At 39.4% G+C, this 21,837-nt stretch overlaps 1 protein-coding gene across 4 annotated transcripts in view; it reads right to left on the reverse strand.

The window, feature by feature from the left end:
* Positions 1-21,837, reverse strand: part of PRPF40A (pre-mRNA processing factor 40 homolog A) — a 67,823-nt gene that overhangs the window by 45,710 nt on the left and 276 nt on the right. For 3 of the 4 annotated variants that reach the window (XM_025404112.1, XM_025404110.1, XM_025404109.1), the window contains exons 1-2: positions 21,470-21,772; positions 20,116-20,247 (exon numbers count right to left, since the gene is read on the reverse strand). In XM_025404112.1, the coding sequence (XP_025259897.1) occupies positions 20,116-20,247; positions 21,470-21,745 (408 nt within the window). In that variant the 5' untranslated portion in view covers positions 21,746-21,772. Of the gene's footprint in view, positions 1-20,115; positions 20,248-21,469; positions 21,773-21,837 lie in introns of those variants that run through there. The other variant, XM_025404113.1, reaches the window with a different exon arrangement.

Below are 21,837 nucleotides of genomic sequence, written 5' to 3' on the forward strand. Positions count from 1 at the left end.
ATAGTTCTCTCTTTAATTGACCTTCTTCCCATACCTAAAATGTTTAAACACCTCAGAAATGTTCTTTTAGAATGGAAATCATGGTATTTATTATAGAATGAGATTTAATGTCAAAAAGCTACATTCTCCCTTTGTATCTCCGTAAATTCTGGGGGTGAAGACAGTTAATCTTGTTTTACCTGACAATCTGCAAGTCCTAAATTACATACAACTGAATATCCTGAAAGTAAATCAATCATTAATGTAATTTAAACCAAAACTGTGATGTCAACATAAAACCAAAGAACAAAACAATAAACACGCAAAATACTGTATTCTGCAGGAAAAACTACTGTAAGAATTTAAGAAATTTAGAGTTCCTTTAGAGGACTGAGAATCCCTAAGTCTGTTTTTCCAAGTCTAAAAAATCTACTTTGTGGCGATGTTATGATTCTCATTCTCTACTAATTCTAGGATATACATAACATAGAGATACTTTTTATAATCTCTTTCTTTGAAGCTAAATCTTTTAAAGAAATTGTGTTGATTTATGCCAGTCACTTTGGCAGCACCATCAATCTGAGACCATTAAAAGTTTCTAAGCTATCTATTAACACTTACTGTTAAGGGGAATACAAGATGCAAACTTAGGAGAATTGGCTTTGGCTCAAATCCTCAAAAGTGATTTTTTCCTCCCTCATCCCAATAATAAAAGAGTGAAAACATTCAAACGTCTTTGCTCTCTCCTCTGTCACGGTAGGTATACTTCTTCTTTCCATGAAGAGGTGTCTCAACGTTATCTGTTGAGTGTTTCAGATTTTCCATTTAGATTTTTTTTTTCTTTTCACTCTTAAGGGCACATAAAACACAGTCATGTGTCATTTAATGACCGTATGTTCTGAGAATTGTGTCATCAGGAGGTATCATCATTGTGTATCATAGAATGCACTCACACAAACCTGGATGGTTATAGTCTACTACACATCTAGGCTATTATGGTATACACAGCCTATTGCTTCTAGGCTAGAAACCCTTATAACATGTTACTGTACTGAATACTGTAGGCAACTGTAACACAATGCTAAGTATTTGTATATCTAAACATAGAGATAGTATATGATTTAACAGGACCACCATTGTGTATGTAGTCTGTCATTTACCAATATGTCACTATGTGGCCCACAAATCTAATACTGTGTCTCAACATTTAAGTTCAATGAAAATGGGATGTTGCGTCAAAATAATAAAGGGGGAAAATTCTTAACTTAGTTGCTACAATAACACCACAACAAATTCCATGAGCCACACCATTCTTAAGGCTACAAAGTGGTAGTTCATGTTTACTTAATCTGAAGCATACTATAAAATCAAAACCATGTACTGCTTTGCAAATTCCCATTTAAACTACTTTGGTAAATATGTAAAAGTGCTATAATTCAAAATTTTTAGTTGTATGAGACATAAATTTCCTAAAATGTTAAACATCTGAATATTATGAACAATTTGGCACCTTTAAAAAACGTAGCTGATATATTTTATACAATTCATGAGTGGCCAACCATATGTATATTTACACTATGTAAATCATTTCTATTTCCTATTCTTTTAATAAGTATAAAACTAATTATCAAGACGTTCTCAGAAGAATCATCAGTTTGAGGAAAATAAAAAATACATGAACAAAACACTAGGGAGCGCCACATATCCTGTTCAGTCATTCTTAGCATCCCAGAAAGTTTCTAATGTTAGATATAAACAAACATATTTCATTTATCACTCTACATATTTTTAAAAATGAAAATAAAAAGCGGTAGTAATGAAAGCAGTATCAATGCTACGGTGAGTGAATTTTACAAAGTGTAAATTCAATTGGTCCAATTTTACCATGACATGAAAAGAAAGCACTTTAAAAGTGAAGAACTTCACATGGGGACTTCACAAGTTCTTTCCTTCATAGTTATTTCTAAAGTTTTTCCTGCTGGAAAGAAATGACAAACAATTGGACCTATCTTTTGTCTAGTATTACAAAAAAAAAAAAAAAATCACCTGAAAAAAATATTAACTCCTAAATCTGGTGGTTTTTTAAAAACCATTCTTGCTGCAAACCTGTAGCAGCAAATTCATAACCTAAATAAGTTTCATGTCTGCCTTTTTACTTGGGGTTCTTCTTAAGTGTGCTAAAGTAAAATTCCATAAGGTAAGTACAACCTATAAAGGCGGTTTTAATATTTTAGAACAACTATCTCATATACCACTAAATTATTTTATGAATATACAAATAAATGCCAAAAATCTTGAATAAATGCAAACTGAATCTTTAAATAGAACTAAACGTTCATTCAATTGGAGATAAATGGCAATATCTATGTTTAAAGCATACTCTTAGCAAACAAAAGTAAACTGGTGGCTTTTTTTGTGGAAATCATTTAACCTACTTCCTCTTCATCTAAAGCAAGCCTGTTCAATCTGTGGGCCATGGGCCACATGTGGCCCAGGACAGCTTTGAATGTGTCAACACAAATTTGTAAGCTTTCTTAAAACATTCAGATTTTTTTGGCTTTTTTTTTAAGCTCATCAGCTACTGTTAATGTTATTTTTTTTTATGAGTGGCCCAGGGGAGCCAAAAGACTGGATACCCCTGATCCAGAGCAACATAAATTCAAAACATCATTTTTTGATAAGAAATATTTGGATAAATAAAGGGTAGGCAATATTTGTACAAATTGTTATCATGCAGAATAGAACTTTTACCATGTAACAAGACAAGTGCCAGTATTCAAAATTTGCGAAACTCTCTCAACCTACAGAATTTAGAACTGCTGAAGTATAGCAACCCCTTCAGGGTCTAAGCAAATTAACCCAATTATATAGTCTTATACTGATATATACAGATAATGCAGTCTGAAGTCAGACTGACAGAATTCCTATCCCATTTAACTTGGGCTAATTTATTTGACCTCTCTGGACCACAAACTCTTCATCAATGAGAAAAAACATTAACTGTCTGATAGGATTATTATAGAGAACAAATGTGATAATACAGATACGGCACTTAGAAACAGGCTTAATAAATAATAATAGGTATTATCAATGGTCTCCATTTAATCAAGGTATATCTTATGTCACCCCTTCCTTCATCTATTCTTTATCTAGCTTTCAAGTACTTCAGTTCTTTTAAGTTATCTAGGGAAAATATTGTAAAACCACAGTAATATTCAATAGGAACCAATACACATTAATAAGAAGTCCATCTCAGATTAAGATCATGCTTAGTGCTGGCTCTGCAATGTCACTAAGTAACTCACTAAATTCTCTGGGCCTTACTATTCCCATTTGTAAACTGGACATCCAATCCATCTAGCCAATCTACTTTTCAATCAGGAAGATCAAATTCAATAGGCTATAATCTCTCCAAGTTTATATAAGCATGGTGACAGAATTCTTGACACAAATTATGTGACACAATTTAGAAATAGCGCTAAATGACAACGAACTGACACTTTTTTAAAAAAGCTCTAATCATAACTGGGGATACACAAAAATTGCATTGCCTCAACTAAGTCATATAGAATTAATGACTTTAAAACTTACTCTAAAAAGTCATCAAAGCCTTCTTTTAGACAAAAGTATACAAGGACACAAGACCATTATTACCCCCTGCCCCAAGTCTTTCAAGCTAGACTCAGCAGTATATCAAGCTAAATCTTTATACTTTATTTCAGTATAAGTAAGGGTCTAATTTTCTATACCTAACAAATACATGATCATAAATACACGATGACTTAGATTACTGAAAAATCATCTTTCAAAGAAGTAACAACTTTCTTGATTTCACATGGCCAAATGGGTGTTTGCAAACAAGAACTTAATGCTCATTCATTTATCAAAAGCTAGTTTTAAAAGTCTTAGCCTAAATCTAAGATCAAGACCTAATGATAAGGATCCCATTCACAACGTAATGTGATTTTGTTTAAAAAGATCAAAGCTGGCCAGGCGCAGTGGCTCACGCCTGTAATCCCAGCACTTTGGGAGGCCAAGGCAGGTGGGTCATGAGGTCAACAAATCAAGACCGTCCTGGCCAACATGGTGAAACCCCATCTCTACAAAAATACAAAAAATCAGCCGGGCGTGGTGACACGCACCTGTAGTCCCAGCTACTCCAGAGGCTGAGGCAAAGGAATTGCTTGAACTCGGGAGATGGAGGCTGCAGTGAGCTGAGATCGCACCACTGCACTCCAGCCTGGCGACAGAGCAAGACTCTGTCTCAAAAAAAAAAAAAAGCAATCAAAGTCTAAGATAAATACAAGAATTTCATTAAATAACAAAAAACAAAGCCTAAGACAAAGCAAACTGAATTTCAACTCAAGACAGTCTTCACTAGTCCTTCATGACTAACAGAACCATTCAGACTGGGAGAAGATACAGATTTCCACTTTGAGTTCACTAAGAAAGAAGCAGAAGTGGATTTCCTTTTAAATCCACCAGTGCAAAATATCATGACAGAGATGATAAATTCCTCTTCAAAAGGTTTTAATTCCCAGTTCCTCAAGTTCTTTGTTTCTCTAGTTTCTATAGTTATCCGTGCTATAACTAACCCTTCCTGCCCTTGCAGCACCCTGACATGCCCTGACAAGTCTAGACATGCCTTACTCCATAACAGATAGCCTTCCCCTTCCCGCCTAGATATCTGTGTTCGATTACAAATATTAGCCAATCGAGTCAGTTTAGATTGTGCGGTCCAACCCTAGCAAATAGGGGAAAGACACAACAGTAGGGACCAGCTGTGTAATGAATAAGAACCTCTTCCCCTCCCTTGTCCGGTGTGCTCTTGCCATTGCTCTATCCGCAAGACGCACCCTTCTACAGAAGTAAATTGCCTTGCTGAGAAAACCTTTGCCTGCGTATATTTTCACTTTGCAACACCAAGCATTTACTTCCAACAATTTGGGGGCCCACCCAGGATTCCCATTCTCCTTCGGTGAACAGGTCTCTGGTCACTTCTCATGGGGAGGCGCGACCCACTGCCTCGTTGAAGTGGCCTCAGTGTAGAGACTGGAACCCACCAACAAATACACCCAGACTCTCAGCAACAGGGAAAGATACAGGCCAGCAGCTTGGGGAAAGGATTCTCACATACCGCGACAACCAGGTAACTCTGTACACAGACCAAGGTAAGAAACGTTGCAGGGGTGACAAAGTATTTCCTTGGTGGTCGGGATATTCTGGAGGATGAAAGTGTGTGTGAATGATCACAAGCACTACTGCTTTCAGTGCTGCTTGTGTGAATGGTACTAAGCACTACTGCTGTGCAGAGTGAGGGGGTCCTATCTGTAGTTCTGTGGTCACTTCATACAGCTTAGGGCAGATCCTGCTGTGGGGCTCATACCGGCACGCCAATGCCAAGAGGGGCCTAAATTCGCATGAGGGAAGTGGCCAGAGTGGATGAAGCAAAAGAAGGGTGCAAGGAGCCTCCAGGAGGTGGGGCTAAAGGATAGGCAAGAAATCTCTAATACGAGGGACTGAGACTTAACAAGTCTCCAGAGAAGAATTTTCAGGCAAGAAGTCTCTAATACGAGGCATTGAGTCTAACTAGGACCTGACATGGGAAATACCCCAAGCAAGACAGAGTAAAAAGGATAAAGATGGCAGTAAAGATATTCCCACCGATAGTCCCCTAGGTCTCATATTAAAATACTGGAAAGATAATGAGAAGACTAAACTTAAGAAACAGCAACAAATGATAAAATATTACTGTTTTATTTGGACTCGGGGACTCATCCTCAAACCCTCAATCTTCTGGCCAAAGTTTGGGTCGAATGAGGGTGCGATGTGTCAGTTTTTGATTCAATATGTCAATGACAAAAGCCCAGTTTCTCAAAAGGAACTGGACTATGCTCTTTATTGGAGGCAGGTACCTGTCCTCCTTTTTCCCTTAGAGACAACTAGGAAAGAACCTGATCTAGCATCACAAAAGGAAAAATTAGATAAGTTAGTTCCAATGCTCAAAGACTCCAGCACATGGGATCCCCTAGACCATCCTCCCCGGCTCAGTGTTCCCAACCCCTCTCCTCAGGCAGCTGCTGCCACCCCAGGTCCCGCTCTAGATCCTTCACCTACTCACGTTACTCCTCCTCCTTACAATCCTGACTCTTAGAAATTATCATCCCAGGAGCCTTTCCCTTATTAGCCTAAGGACCCCTCCTTAAAGGGACTCCAACATGAAATAGAGCAATGTAAAAAGGATATCCAGAACTTCCCTTTCCCCTCTACAACTCAAGAGTCGGCCCCTGCTCTCTTTCCCTTAAAACTGATCAATTTTTAGGACCTCGGTTATACATTTGGGTAGAGTTAATGTACATCTTGGACATCCTTCAGGAAAAGAAAGGAGTATGATTCGTAGGGCTGCTATGGTAATTTGGGAACGTGAGCGTCCTCCCAGTCAAAAAGTTCCAACCGTGGACCAGAAAACCCCGCCCAAGACCCCCAGTGGGACAATAAAAACCTGGCTCACTGGGAAAACATGCAGGACCTAAGGGAGATAATAATAAAAGGAATTCAGGTATCAGTACCCGAACCCAAAATCTCTCTAAAGCATTTGATATACAACAAAAAAAGGATGAAGGGCTTATGAGATTCCTAGATAGACTGAAAGAGCAAATGAGACAATATGCAGGCCTCAATTTAGAAGATCCCCTTGGGCAAAGAATATTAAAACTCCAATTTGTCACTAGAAGATGACCAGACATCTCAAAAAAATTACAAAAGTACAAAACTGGGAAGACCATCCCCTAAGTGAACTTCTCAGGAAAGCTCAAAAGGTGTATGTGAGGACAGATGAAGAAAGGCAAAAACGAAAGACAAAACTTATATTATCCACCTTCCAACAGATGACTCCAAACCCATATACTTCTAAACAGAGCTTCAAGGGGCCAGAACCCATAAAGGGTCCAAACTCTCCTTTAAAGAACCAAGGCCCTCATTTACCAGGCCCTCTAAAGAGTATGGGGGAGCAAAGTCAAAGAATCTCAGAACCGAGAGGGGGTAAGGGTAAGATAGGTGCTACAAATGTAGAACAGGCCACTTGAAGACAGATGTCCCAAATTTAAAAAGGAGAAAGAAGCCCTTCCACTCATGACTTTTGAGGAAGAATAGGGGGGTCAGGGGCTCTGTCTCTTTTATCTTGAGTCCCACCAGGAGCCCTTGATAAATTCAGAAGTGGGCCCTAAGCATGAGCTTATCACCTTTTTGGTCAATTCAGGGGTGACTCGTGCCTGTTTGTTTCCCTCCATCTAATATTGCCTACTCTTTGGAGGAACTTTTCGTCTCAGGTAAAAGGAGAAAGATTTAAAGAAAAATTTTAAAAAACACAGAGGTCAGATACCAGGATCGATCAGCTCATATTCAGTTTTTGTTAATCCTTGAGGCAGGGACTAACTTATTAGGGAGGGAGTTAATGTTGAAGTTAGGCATAGGCCTACAAGTCAGCCCAAGAGGATTCCTCACCTCATTAAACCTACTCATCACTGCAGATGAAAAATACATTAATCCTAATGCCTGGTCCAAAGAGGAGAACCCAGGGAAACTCCAAGTCTCTCCAATCCACATCAAGCTTAATGCCCCCACTAAGGAGAAAACAATACCCCATTCCCATAGACTGCAGGATAGGGTTGAAACCTGAAATTAAAGGTCTTATTAAAGACAGGCTTTTTGAGCCCTGTACGTCCCCTTATAACACCCCAATATTGCCAGTCAAGAAATCAGACAGGTCATACCGGCTGGTACAGCACCTTAGAGCTATTAACCAAATAGTCCAAACTACCCACCCCGTTGTCCCCAATCCTTACACGATTCTCAGCAACATTCCATATAATCATCAATGGTTTACTGTAATAGATTTAAAAGATGCTTTCTGGGCATGTCCCCTGGCTGAAGATAGTCAAGATATATTTGCTTTTGAGTGGGAGGATCCCCATTCAGGGTGGAAACAACAGTACTGATGGACAGTCTTACCCTAAGGGTAGACAGACTCCTCTAACCTTTTTGGTCAAATTTTAGAACAATTATTATAAAAAGTTGTCATCCCAAAACAAATATGCCTACTCCAATATATCAATGATATTCTTATATCTGGTGAGGATATAGAGAAAGTAACTGGCTTCTCTACGCATATTCTTAACCATCTGCAGTTTGAGGGCTTAGGAGTTTCAAAGGAAAAGTTTCAGTATGTGGAGCCTGAAGTTAAATATTTAGGCCACTTGATAAGTGCAGACTAGGGCCTGAAGGAGTTGAGAGAATTGTGTCCCTACCCTTGCCTCAAACTCAACAAGAACTCAGGAAATTTTTAGGGTTAGCTGGATACTGCCACTTATAGATTGACTCATATGCACAGCAAACTTTCATATCAAAAACTTGCCCAGGGGAAGCCTGACCATCTGTGGACTTCTAAGGAAGTTGATCAGGTCAAAGAGCTGAATGAAAGACTCATAACCACCCCTGTCTTAGCCTTACCTTCCCTGGAAAAGCTGTACCACATTTTGTGAACATGGATAATGGGGTAGCTTTGGGAGTGCTTACTCAAGAACACAGTGGCACTCAGCAGCCTGTGGCCTTCCTGTCAAAAGTCTTAGATCCAGTTACTTGTGGATGGCCTCAATACACCCAATCCATTATAGCTACCGCAGTATTGGTCCAAGAAACCAAAAACTTAACCTTTGCAGAAAATTTGACAGTAAGCACGCCTCACTAAAGTTAGAACTATCTTAAACCAGTAAGCAGGGAGGTAGCTTGCTGACTCAAGAATCTTAAAGTATAAGGTTATTCTGTTTAAAAAAAAAAAAAAAAAAAAAGATGATTTAAAAGTAGCCACTGATAATTTGCTTAACCCAGCAGGTTTCCTAACAGGGGATCCAAATCTAAAAAAAAAGCACACATGTTTAGATTTAATCGATTACCACACAAAGGTCTGACCAGACCTAGGAGAAGCTCCCTTCAGGACAGGACGACACTTATAAATGGTTCCTCCCAGGTGACTGAGGGAAAAAGACACAATGGGTATTCAGTAATTGATGAAAACAAACTCAAAGAGAGTCAAAAAAAATTGCCCAGTAATTGGTCTGCCCAAACTTGCAAGCTGTTTGCACTCAGCTAAGCCTTAAAGCACTTGAAGAACCATCTATATCGATTCTAAGTAGGCCTTTTTGAGTGGCTCATACATTTGGAAAAATTTGGACTGAACGAGGCCTCATTAACAGTAAAGGTCAAGACCTTGCTCATCAGGATCTATACCACCCAAGTATTGAATAACCTTCAGTTGTCAAAAGAAATAGCTATTGTCCACGTCCCCAGACACCAGAAAAGCCTTTCTTTTGAAAAGTTGAGGAAATAACCTAACAGATCAGATAGCCAAACAGGCTGCCGTTTCCTCTAAAATGCCTGTTTTTCACTTAACTCCTTCCCTTCCTTGTTCTAACGTGATCCCCATTTTTTCTTCTACTGAAAAAAAAAAAAAAACCCTAATAAAAATAGGTGCTGAAGAGAATTCAGAAGGAAAATGGATGTTGCCAAACCACAGAGAAATGTCATCCAAACCCCTTATGAGGGAAATCTTATCCCAACTACATCAAGAGATCCACTGGGGTCAATTGAGGACGCAGTCCTCAAGAGTTTACGGATGCACAGAAATTTATACCCTGGCCAAACAGGTTACAGACAATTGCTTAGTTTGTAAGAAAACTAATAAACTATAAAAAGATTACCCCTTGTGGGAAGCAGTCCAGGCTTAAGGCCATTCCAAAGTATCCAGATTGATTACACTGAGATGCCTCCAATAGGGCATCTAAAATACATACTTGTGACAGATCACCCCACTCACTGGGTCGAAGCTATCCCCTTTTCAAATGCAATGGCCAATAATGTAGTTAAAGCCTTTATTAAAAATATAGTGCCCAGGTTTGGGTTAATAGAAAATACTGACTCAGACAGTGGAACCCATTTTAGCACATACATCATTAAAAAGCTATTCCAAACAATAGACATTAGATGGGAATATCATACTCCTTGACACCCACCTTCATCACGGAAGGTAAAAAGAATGAATCAAACTCTGAAGAACCACTTAACCAAGCTGGTCCTGGAGAATCGGTTACCACGGACCAAACGTCTTCCTGTTGCCCTGTTATGAATCCAAACTGCCCCTCGGAAAGATATTGGTCTTTCCCCTTATGAGATGCTCTATGGAATGCCTTATTTACACTCCATTGCTGACATTCCTACCTCTGAAACTAAAGACCAATTCCTTAAAAATTATATACTTGGTCTATCTTCTACTTTCTCTTCTCTTAAAACCAAAGGTCTCCTAGCACAGGCACTGCCCCCGGAGTTCCTAGTACATCAACATCAGCCTGGGGATCACATCCTCAACAAAAACTAGAAAGAGGAAAAGCTCAAACTGGCCTGGAAAGGACCACACCTAGTGCACTTAACTACTGAAACCACAGTGCAGACAGCAAAAAAAGGACGGACCCATCACACCCGAGTCAAAAAAGTGCCGCCCCCCCTCCAGAGTCATGGGCCATAGTCCCAGGGGAAAACCCTACCAAACTAAAGCTAAGGAAAATTTAACTCTCTTGCATCTATTCTATTACTCCTTCTTTCCTCTCTCTATTGCTGACCACCTCGTTATTAATATAACCGAGTCAATTTCGCCTCAAACTACTACATTTGATGCTTGTCTTGTTATACCCTGTGGAGACTTGTCAAGTCAAAGACAGCTCTCCACCCCAAAAAAGTACCTCTGTCCTTCCTGACTCTGCTCAGACTGGACATTAGTGAATCAGGATCATTTAGTCTGGAAAGGTTTCAATAAAGACTCCAATGTCAACTGGGAGTATTGTCCCCCACACCCTGCTAAGACAGCTTTTATTGCCACAGTTGTTCCAATGTTCTGTAGACCACTAAAGAGCACACACGGATGGACTGCCCCAACCAGTAGTTGTAATTTCCTAAAGCCATATATTCATTTTACTAAAGAAACAGCTTCCCCTAGCTGTGAGCTAAACCAGTACTATCCAATACAGGTTATTATCTCAAACTCTCAAAGTTCTTCCCCTTCCCTAAGCCAGTTCACTTCTTTAAGCCGGTTTTATGGTATGGGGGCTGAGGTGTCAGGAACAGAACCTATCAGATCCTTTGAAATATGCTTCATTGATCCCCTACCGCCTACACCCTTAAGCCTTCTTCCAAAACCTCACAACAAAACTATTGTTCCTCCTCCATCTAATGAAAAGACCAAGGTAGCTATTGTAGAACTTAAAAACCTAAAACAAACTTTGGCCCCTGAGACAGGATATCAAGGTGCGAATGCCTGGTTGGAATGGATCAAATATTCTGTCCACACTTTAAACAAAAGCAATTGTTATACTTGTTCACAAGGCAGACCAGAGGTCCAGACTGTCCCCTTTTCACTAGGATGGTCCTTCAGTTGACCAGGGATGCGCTGTATGGTAGCTCTTTTCCAGGATTCCGCAGCTTGGGGTAACAAGTCGCGTCAAGCTCTCTCTCTGCTATATCCCGGAGTTCAACACCCTGTGGGTCAGCCCGAGGGCCATCCAGCTTCCATCTCCCAACACTAAGTTCACTTCCTGTCTCTCACGACAGGGAGGAAACTTAGCGTTCTGTTCCTTGGAGACCTAAAAGGATGCAGTGAACTTAAAATTTTCCAAGAGCTTACCAATCAGTCAGCCCTCATTCGCCCCTGAGTAGATGTATGGTGGTATTGCGGTGGACCTCTACTAGACACTCTGCCAAGTAACTGGAGCGGCACTTGTGCTCTAGTCCAATTGGCTACCCCTTTTACCCTGGCATTTCATCCACCAGAAAAAGAAAAAACAACATCGTAAAGCAAGGGAAGCTCCTTATGGGTATTTCAACTCCCACATTTATTTAGATGCAACTGGAGTCCCACAAGGAGTACCAGAAAAATTTAAAATTCGAGATCAAACGCTGAGGTGGGCGGATCATGAGGTCAGGAGATCGACACCATCCTGGCTAACACGGTGAAACCCCGTCTCTACTAAAAATACAAAAATATTAGCCGGGTGTGGTGGCGGGCGCCTGTAGTCCCAGCTACTCGGGGGGCTGAGGCAGGAGAATGGCGTGAACCCAGGAGGCAGAGCTTGCAGTGAGCCGAGATCGCGCCATGGCACTCCAGCCTGAGGGAAAGAGCAAGACTCCGTCTCAAAAAAAAAAACAAAAAAACAAAAAAAACTGGAGATCAAATAGCTGCAGGATTTGAGTCAATATTTTCGTGAGTGACAACTAATAAATATGTAGATTGGATAAATCACATTTATTATAATCAGCAGCGGTTTATTAATTACACCAGGGATGCTGTCAGAGGGATAACAGAACAATTGGGGCCCACTAGCCAGATGGCCTGGGAAAACAGAATGGCCCTAGATATGGTATTAGTCAAAAAAGGGGGTGTTTGTGTTATGATTAAAACTCACTGTTGTACCTTTATTCCAAACAACACTGACCTCACTAGGAACATAACAAGGGCCTTACAAGGACTTACTGCTTTATCCAATGAACTAACTAAAAATTCTGGAGTCGATAACCCTTTCTCAAGATGGCTAGAGAGGTGGTTCAGTAAATGAAAAAGAATCACAGCCTCAATCCTTACTTCGCTTACAGCCGTTATAGGTGTGCTCTTTCTTACAGGATGCTGTACTCGTAGTTTAGTGCAGACTTATAAAAACAGCTCTCACCAAAACCTTCCTGAGCTCTCCTCCACTTTATTCAGATAAACTCTTCCCTCTAGACACCCAAAAGAACAAGATATACTGAGACATTTTGAAGAGAAAAAAACTATAAAATCAAGAGGGTGAAACTGACAGAGATGATAAATTCCTCTTCAAAAGGTTTTAACTCCCAGTGTTTCTGGTTGTTTCTCTAGTTTCTATAGTTACCTCTACTGTAAACAACACTTTCTGCCCTTGCTGCACCCTGACAAGCCTAGACATGCTTTGTGCCATAATGGATAGCCTTTCCCTTCCCGCCTAGATAGCTGGGTTCAATTTCAAACATTAGCCAACTGGGTCAGTTTAGATTGTGCGGTCCAATCCTAGCCAGTAGGGGAAAGACACAACAGTGGGGACCAGCTGCTTCAGAAGTAAGTATCCCTTCCCCTCCCTTGTCCATCTCAGGAAGGCTCTGTCTACAAGACGCACCCTTCTACAGAAGTAAATTGCCTTACTGAGAAAACTTTTGCCTGAGTGCTATTTTCACTTCGTGACACCAAACATTTACTTCCGACAATCACATTTTTAATAACTGCTAAGTACGACTAACTTGTTTAATAAGTGATATATAAAGTACGAGTACTTGACCAGACAACGAAAGAAAGCAAATACACGTTTAGTAGCCTTTATATGGAATGCTTGAGACCAGATTGTTTTGGATTTTTTCAGATTTGCAGATATTTGCCTTTTTACCTACTGGTTGAGCATCCCTAATTAAAAAATCCGTAATGTTCCAATGAGCATTTATTTTGAGTGTCATGTTGGCACTCAAAGTTTTAGATTTTGGAGCATTTCTGGTTTCCAGATTACAGATATTCAACCTGTATAAAATATTCATAGTCACTAGATTTCCAAACGTACAGAAATACCATAACAACCAAATCAGCAATTAGAAGACAAAAACGAGTTCAGAATGGCATCTCAGGAATGACCTCCTTGACAGCAGGGCATACATCACCTGTACACTAGGTACCACACCCAAGAGACTTAAATGTGTACTGACTAAAACAAAAACAAAGGTAAGGAAAAAAAATGAGAATGAAAGACTAATAATTTCTACAGGAATGTAATCTATTAAATCCTACTTATAAACCTTCACAACACAGACCTATTTCTCTAGGTTAAAAACAGGTTGGGCAAGGCAGCTCATGCCTGTAATCCCAGTACTTTAGGAGGCCAAGGCGGGAGGGTCACTTGAGACTTGGAGTTCAAGACCAGCCTGGCCAATAGGGCGAAACCCTGACTCTACTAAAAATACAAAACCTAGCTGGACATGGTGGCACGCACCTGTGATTCCTACTACTTGGAGAACCTGGGAGGATGAGGTTGCAATAAGTGGAGATTGCACCACTGCACTCCAGTCTGGGTGACAGACACACTGTCTCAAAACAAACAAAAAAACCCCCCAAAATCCCTAGTACACTGCTATGGTTTACACACATGTACCGAATCTTTTTTTTTTTTTTTTTTGAGACAGAGTTTTGCTATTGTTGCCTAGGCTGGAGTGCAATAGCGCGATCTCGGGTCACTGCAACCTCCGCCTTCCAGGTTCAAGCAATTCTGCTGCCTCAGCCTCTCAAGTAGCGGAGATTACAGGTGTGCGCCGCCATGTCCTGCTAATTTTTGTATTTTTAGTAGAGACGGGGTTTCATCACGTCATTCAGGCTGGTCTCGAACTCCTGACCTAACGTGATCCATCCACCTCGGGCTCCCAAAGTGCTGGGATTACAGGTGTGAGCCACTGTGCCCAGCTTCAAATCTTCAATATCTATTAATACTACTATTAGTTTTGTCATCAATATTCAACAAGCCTAATTTAAAAATCAAAGGTTAATCATTGATTTGTTCCCTCTTTTGATCCACTAATGAATACATTCATTGCACTCTACAAGCTGCTTCATTTATGTATATGTGTGTTACTACTAACTTATTTTGATGTTGCCTTTTTCCCCTAAAAAGCAAACTAAAAGAATAAAGGGCCCTAATTCAGCATTTCTCACAAAATGCTAATTTCATACAATGTGCTACATAAAGCAAAACAAACAGGTACCAGGGAGTTAGAGAAACTAGGGAAGGGGGGGTTGGGGGAGTTGGTCAAATAAAACAGAAATACTGAGTAAAAATTGTAAAAGCCTTCTGCAAGACTTCTCAGTATCTTAGTAAATATTATGCCTTCTGAATTTCAAAAGGGGACGGGGGGATGCAGGTCATTCTTTTCAACTGATGTGGTCCTCCTTAGATCTTTCCACACTTAGTTTGTGAATGGATGAGCTCATATCTAAATGAACTGCTCTCTAAAGATAATGAAAATAAACGTATCTATAGTCTCACTAGTAACATTTGTCAAAAATCTAACCATATTCAGTCAAGAATTTACACATATTAGGTCTGATTTAAGATATTTTTTAAAAGCACATGCCTGAGTCATCCACATGTACCCAGATTCAAGAATTATGAGCAGATGACCTAAAAAACAAAAATTCTCTCTCTTTTTTGTCACTGGCTAATGCCCAATTCAATGGCATGGATCCTGTAGCTAATCAAAAGTAAGGGTAATTCAGAAGGAACAGCAACAAATAAATTTGTCAAATCAGTCAGATAAGTCTAAGGTACCAATACACTGAATTTCTCTGCAAGGCCTATATTCTACTCTATCATTTTTCCTCTGCATTACTTACAATACCTTATACAATGTAAATGCTATATAGTTATTATACCATAGTTTTAAAAATTTGTATTTTTTTGTTGTTGGTCTTTTAAAAGACTATTTTCCATTGCAGTTGCTTGAATCTCTGGATACAGAGGGTCGACTGTAAATGCAAGTATTTTAGTTTTATTCTCCAAACAAAAATTATTTATTTCATCTTATCTTCCATTTTTGTCAATGAAAAAGTTAAGAGTAAAGAGGCAGACACTAAAAACAAGAATAAGTAGTAACAACATAAAGTCACAAGTAACCACTGGAAACAGTCACATTTAACACTAACTGACTAATGGGCTTATACTGCAAGAAAGAATACCTGTGTATTTGTTTCATTCATTCAACAAGTATTTTACTGAGCACCCATGATGTGCCAAGAACTGTGCTCAGCACCTATAGGCTTCTTAAAAAGTACAGAACGTAGCCCCTGCCCTCTAAGAGCTTACAATCTATTACTTGTTGGAAAATTAAAGCAAATAAGACACCATGAAACAAGTCAATAACTAAGTGCCAAAATAAATGAAACAGTAAGAGTTATGGGTAGATTACATATATTTTCTTTAATAATCTGAAGGGGAGGTATATGTTGGCAAAAGTTATTTTTGAGAAACTTTTGGAGAAGGCAGGATTTGAAATAGTACAACATAGGTAAGCAAAGTAAAGTTCACAGTGATACTGAGCTGGGGGCAGGAGGGTAAGAACAGCCTAAGTTTGAAGTTCTGAACTAATATAATCACTCAAGACACTCTGCAAAGACCAGCCTAAGTTCAAATTAGGGAGTGTGAAGACATGCAGCCTTGAATCCTGCTTTGACATGTACTATGGGGAGGTTCTTTAAAGTTAAGCTGTGGAATTTAGATACTATGTTACAAGGCACTGAAAAGCACTGGAGATTCTAGGGCAAAGAGATCACATGCTAAAATCTAAAATTTGTGGGGGCAGGGGGGCATCCTTGAAGGAAGAAAACCAACTGAACTCAAAACCTGTTGAATAACCTAGGCATGGGAGAGTGACGACTTGGGCTCATGTGGTATCAGGAACAGAAATAAAATAAGATCTGTTAGAGCCAGCCTTATTCAATATAAGAACAAGAAAATCAAACTCATTTGTAAAAAGCAATTATTCATTTATCAGTTTACCGACCCAAGACCAAAAAAGGAATTTTCTGTTCTTTTATTTCCATATCTTCCCATAAAATCTGATATCATCTACTCTTATCAAATGATCTGAACTGAATCATAGGCTGTTAGAGCTGAAAGGGACCTTAACTCAATTACTGTACTCTTCTCATTGATAGAGGAAAATGAAGACTCAAAATAGGGAGGAAAAAAAAGGGCCAGCTAGCAGGACTCTCTGGGGCAAAGGCATAATCATCTGTGATAAAGATGGCAGGACTTGCACGTCCTTTGTGTAGAAAAGACAAAAGAATAAGACATGAAAACATTATTTACTATGGACACTGAGGAAGAAGACAGCCTCAGACATAATTTTATTTTGATAGAAGTTGCTACAGAAAATCTTTATTTTTTTGAGATAGGGTCTCACTTTGTCACCCAGGATGGAGTGTACGGTGCAATCTTGGCTCACTGCAGCCTCGACCTCCCAGGTTCAAGCAATCCTTCTGCCTCAGCCCCGCAAGTAGCTGGGACGACAGACGCACTCCACCACACCCAGCTAATTTTTTAATATTTTTTGTAGAGACGGGGTTTCACCATGTTGCCCAGGCTGGTCTCCAACTCCTGAGCTCAAGGGATGCACCTGCCTCCGTCTCCCAATGGGAAATTTTTGAGTACTGTCATTCAGCAGGGAAAATTCTTTATCTTTCTTTACTAACATGATGGTTTTTTTTTTAACCAGTGATCCCTCAAAGCATCTTAAATCACATATTATTTAAAGCTTTAAACAATCTGTAAGGTCTCTTTCAGCTATAAGATCCTATAACTCTAAAATTATGACTTTCCTATAAAGTTCTATAGAGTAAGAGGCAAATTTAATCTACAAGATAGAAAACTGAAATAAACCTGAAAGAATATTAAGCTCAATTTGATAATCATCAAATATTTATTACTACTAAGAGTCAGCCTAAATGCATGAGATGGCACTCTAGGTCATCTCATGAATAAGAAAAAAAAAAATTTGAACACACTACTTCTTTAAGCTAAATAGCTTGATGCATTTGAGAAATTATGAACCCTGGCTTCTGTACATCATTAAGCTATCCAGTCTGCATATTATTTTACAAACAAGTTTTATAATTTCATGTCATATTGGTAACATTCCAAAGACCACAATTATTTGGCAAGTAAGACTGCCACCAATTTTAGTCTTTAGCTAGTCCCAGCATGAGATGTTCATGAAAACCACTCAATACATGAAGGATTTCATAACCTTCAGTCCCAAAGTCTAAAGAATTTATGAACTGACTTTTTAAAATTGCATGGCAGAACCCTCCCAACTGTCACAACTGTAAATGATACAGACAGACATCCTGCTTCATCTCAATTATCTTCTGACCACTTACTACTTCTGAGTACTTCTGAGAGTGGCAGAAGAAATAATGCAGGAAAAAGATCAATTGTGCTATTTATTATCACCTTTAATTTTTAAAGCAATGTTTACAGAGTTTCAAGTAAGATTTCCGATTTGAGAATTCAAATTATCCATGCTCTCCCAGTCCGTTTTAAAGCTAAAATAAGAATTTTTTTTCCCCAAGATTTGGGCCCCATATTTGTTAGAAAAAGGGAATTATATAAATCTTACAAAAACAGTGGAGATTCTTTTGGGACTTTCAGAGCATAACTCCTACTAAAACATTTATTTATTATACTAACAGGAGCCTTCAGAGGGAGAAGAATTCTAAACATCTAAATAATTAGGTCTACTTAAAGGCACATGGCGTATTATTAGCCTAGGAAAAAGTAGAAGGAAACAACACAAAAAAAATCAGTTATTTGAATGGATGTATACCAAGTAAACTTACTAGAAAGATGGTCACTGATATAGCTACAGAGAAAGGGCCATAAAGCAAACTGTGACCAGCTTATGTCAATGAGATACATGAAAGTACTTTTAAAAAATAAAATCTGCATTTTTTTTTTTTTTTTTTTTTTTTTTTTTTTTTACTAGAAATATGACTAGCTGGTATCTTGGTTTTGGTAGTGCAATAGCACCATTACAGCAAGGGTAAGCAGGTCAATCCCTTGCAAAACTTACCTTGATTGGCCCAATGGAAACAGAAGGCCCCAGAAAAGAGAGAAGCATCTGGCAGTAGCAAATTGTTTTATTTTATCTTTCTGTGGAAAGAAACTAATTTTAAATAAGAACCAGAGCATTTAAAGAATAAATATTTTTAAAGCTCATTATCTAGTTAGAGCAGCTCTACCAAGAAAACAAGAAGAGCTCCTTGCTGCTTAGAGATGGAAAGAAACAGAAGAGGAATCAAAGTTGTTTCTCCATCACCTAGAGAGTTTTAAAATTTGTGTTATTCTAAAGTCACAGAATAAAAGGCTCTTTTATTTAAAGAACTCCTGCAAGCAGAATCTTTTGGGGCTGGTGCCTTTGAATAAAGGTTTTTTGTTTTTTTTTTTTTAAACAAAATTAAGGGCAACATTCCAAATTAAAAAAAAAAAAAGGAAAATCACTTGACATTAAGCCCTTCTACTCTTAAGGTTAAGTAAGAGACAGACACATAGCAAGCTCCTTTTCCCACTGCAATTTCACCAATAACTTTAACCATGAAAGCTTAAACAATTATCAAACAGTACTAATTAGCAAAAGATCACATGAAATTGGCTTCCAAAATATTTTGTTAGCCTAAATTTTTGATGATTTATGGAAATACTCAAATGGAAATAACCCAGCCACCTAAAGATCTATATAGAACTTAACATGGAGCACAAAATTACTCATGGTAACTGAACCTGTTACCTTTCTTGGATGCTTCTCTAGAAACTCAGTTCTACCGAAATCACTGAATCAGCATTAAAACCTTTTGATCCAAATCACTTCTACAAAATGTCCATTTACAATTTATGCTAGAGATGGAAGGGACAGCTCATAAGCAGGAGTGTAGAAGCAATAAGCATTAAAAAAAAAATAGTGTAAGTGGAAAATGAAGTACCTACTGGCACTGTCCTATGAAGAATCAGAATTATAGAGCACAAACCCCCCACCCTCCCTCACTCTCCTCCAACACACACAGAGGAAGATATTTCAGGAATAAAATTCGCTCTAAACCAAAACAATTGCTATTTTCAGATTCTATTTATTTACATGGTCTACCAAAATCAGTTATGTTGCTGTATCAGATAATATTTACTTTTAGACCATTAACTTCAATTGGCATGCTTGAAAAAATAATCATTAAAAATAAAAGCCTGGACGCACACTTTACTTTTAAATAATAATAAAAAAAATTCTTAGTCTTGAGGTAATCAGTAAATTTCTCAGGAGACTTTTTCATTACATTCAAATTTCCGTTACAGTCATGATTCAACATTTGGCTTATTTAAAATTATTCGGGCATAAACTAATCCTTAAACAGCTATAACTATTGACCTAGATTTTGAAATCTTGACAGAATACCTGAGGCAAAAACAAATAAATAAATGCAAAATAAAATAAAAGCATTCTTACTTGTCCCATTGGTGGCCCTCCCATAGGGGGCATCATCTGTGGCATCATTCCATGAGGTACAGGAGGCATATTCGCTCTCTGACCCATAGGGTGCATTCCCATTGGGGCATAATGCATGCCAGGGTGCCCCATCTGAAAAACAACGAACGTTTTTAAATGAGCAAATAATACTAAACGCTTCTCAAAAATCTCATTTCAACAAATCAGTTATCTGAAGCAACCTAATATTAAGCTTATGCATAATAACGTCACTGGATTAATCTATACCTTGTTTTAAACAAAATGCATTCTGCTAGTATTTAAAACGAGCTTGCAAATTCCGCAACAAAACGGGAAAAGTTAAGATGATTACTGGACAGCTGGATCATAGGTTTTCTCTTTTTTTTAAGCATTGACTTAATCAGCTACTAACTGGCTTGCTAAGCTTGGAGGATACATATTGAATACTAACTTAAAACTGTTACAGTGAAAACAACAATTCTTCTATTTCATGCAAATATAAAAAATAGCCAGCTATTGTTATTTTATAACACTACTGATTTTAAACTTTAAAATGCTCTATCATATTAACTCAGGTGAAAGTCAGTCTTATAAAACACAAACGGTAGTGCCACCCAGGGACAATTCACTCCTAACAAACTTATTTCCTAACATAACCTTTAAGACAGGTAAAATTCCTTCTGCCAAAAATACATTTTTAAAGACTGAGGTTCTGTTACTCACGGACACTAAATGCAAACAACTAATTCATCCCTTTCAACGCAATTTAAAAAGACAACTACTTTCTTTACCGATGAGTCCATTGTTCCATGTTTTAAATTAAAACCAGCTAATTATCTCCTGTCAATTGTCCTAACAGTTCCCCATGCAGACGACCCCACAAGTAATGAAAACAAATTTTGGCAGCCGCTGTTAAAGTCTTACAGAATCAAGCCCCTCCCTCCCCCTTCCAGCTAAATCGGGCCTAAAGCTCCAAGACGCTCAACCCGCCCAAGAGCCAGCACCTTCACCACGCATCTGTCTAGGCCAAGCCTACGGGGTACTTCCAGGGTCTCACATCCTTCTTTGTGCATCCCCACCCTCCACTTCTCTCCCTCAGAACATATCCCACCATCTCGAGTTCTTCCTTCGTCCACTCTTATCTTCTTCTCCTTTCGGAGAAAGCTTCCTGTTTCTCTCACTCCGTTTTTCATTGTGCCGCCTTCCCCCTGCCCCACTGATCCCTTACCGAGGGCCGTCTCCTCAGGAAGCCGTCAGCAGAGACCCAAGAGCCGGAGCAGAGGCTTGAGCCGGACAATCTCCGCTCCCCGTCCCCAGGACCCTGCGAGGGAGGATGGCTCTCCATTTCACTCACCATGAGGCCTCCACGTTCAGCTCCCGTCCCCGGCCTCATCGTCGGGCTCAGACTGCTCCGCCGGCGGCCACTGCCGCTACACATACCAACAAGAAGCGATCTGAGTGGCTGGCGCCCACTGGGGCTAAAGGTTAAAGGCTGCCCTGCGCTACGGGGTGGAATCAGCGAGGCCAACAGGCTGACGGGCTTCCCCGCTGTCCAATCAGAATGCGCGGCCGACACGCAACTCTGCGGCGATTCGCCCGCAGCCTCAGCCTCACTCGGCGTCGCCTGCATGGGGCGGGGGGAGGACGGAGGAAGTTTCTGCGCCGAGTCCTCCGTCGGGAAAACTCTACCAACTTCCCCAGGGGAAGGGAAGACAACCGTGT

Source organism: Theropithecus gelada, chromosome 12 (genome assembly GCF_003255815.1).
Source record: "Theropithecus gelada isolate Dixy chromosome 12, Tgel_1.0, whole genome shotgun sequence".
In the NCBI taxonomy this organism is placed as follows: domain Eukaryota; kingdom Metazoa; phylum Chordata; class Mammalia; order Primates; family Cercopithecidae; genus Theropithecus; species Theropithecus gelada.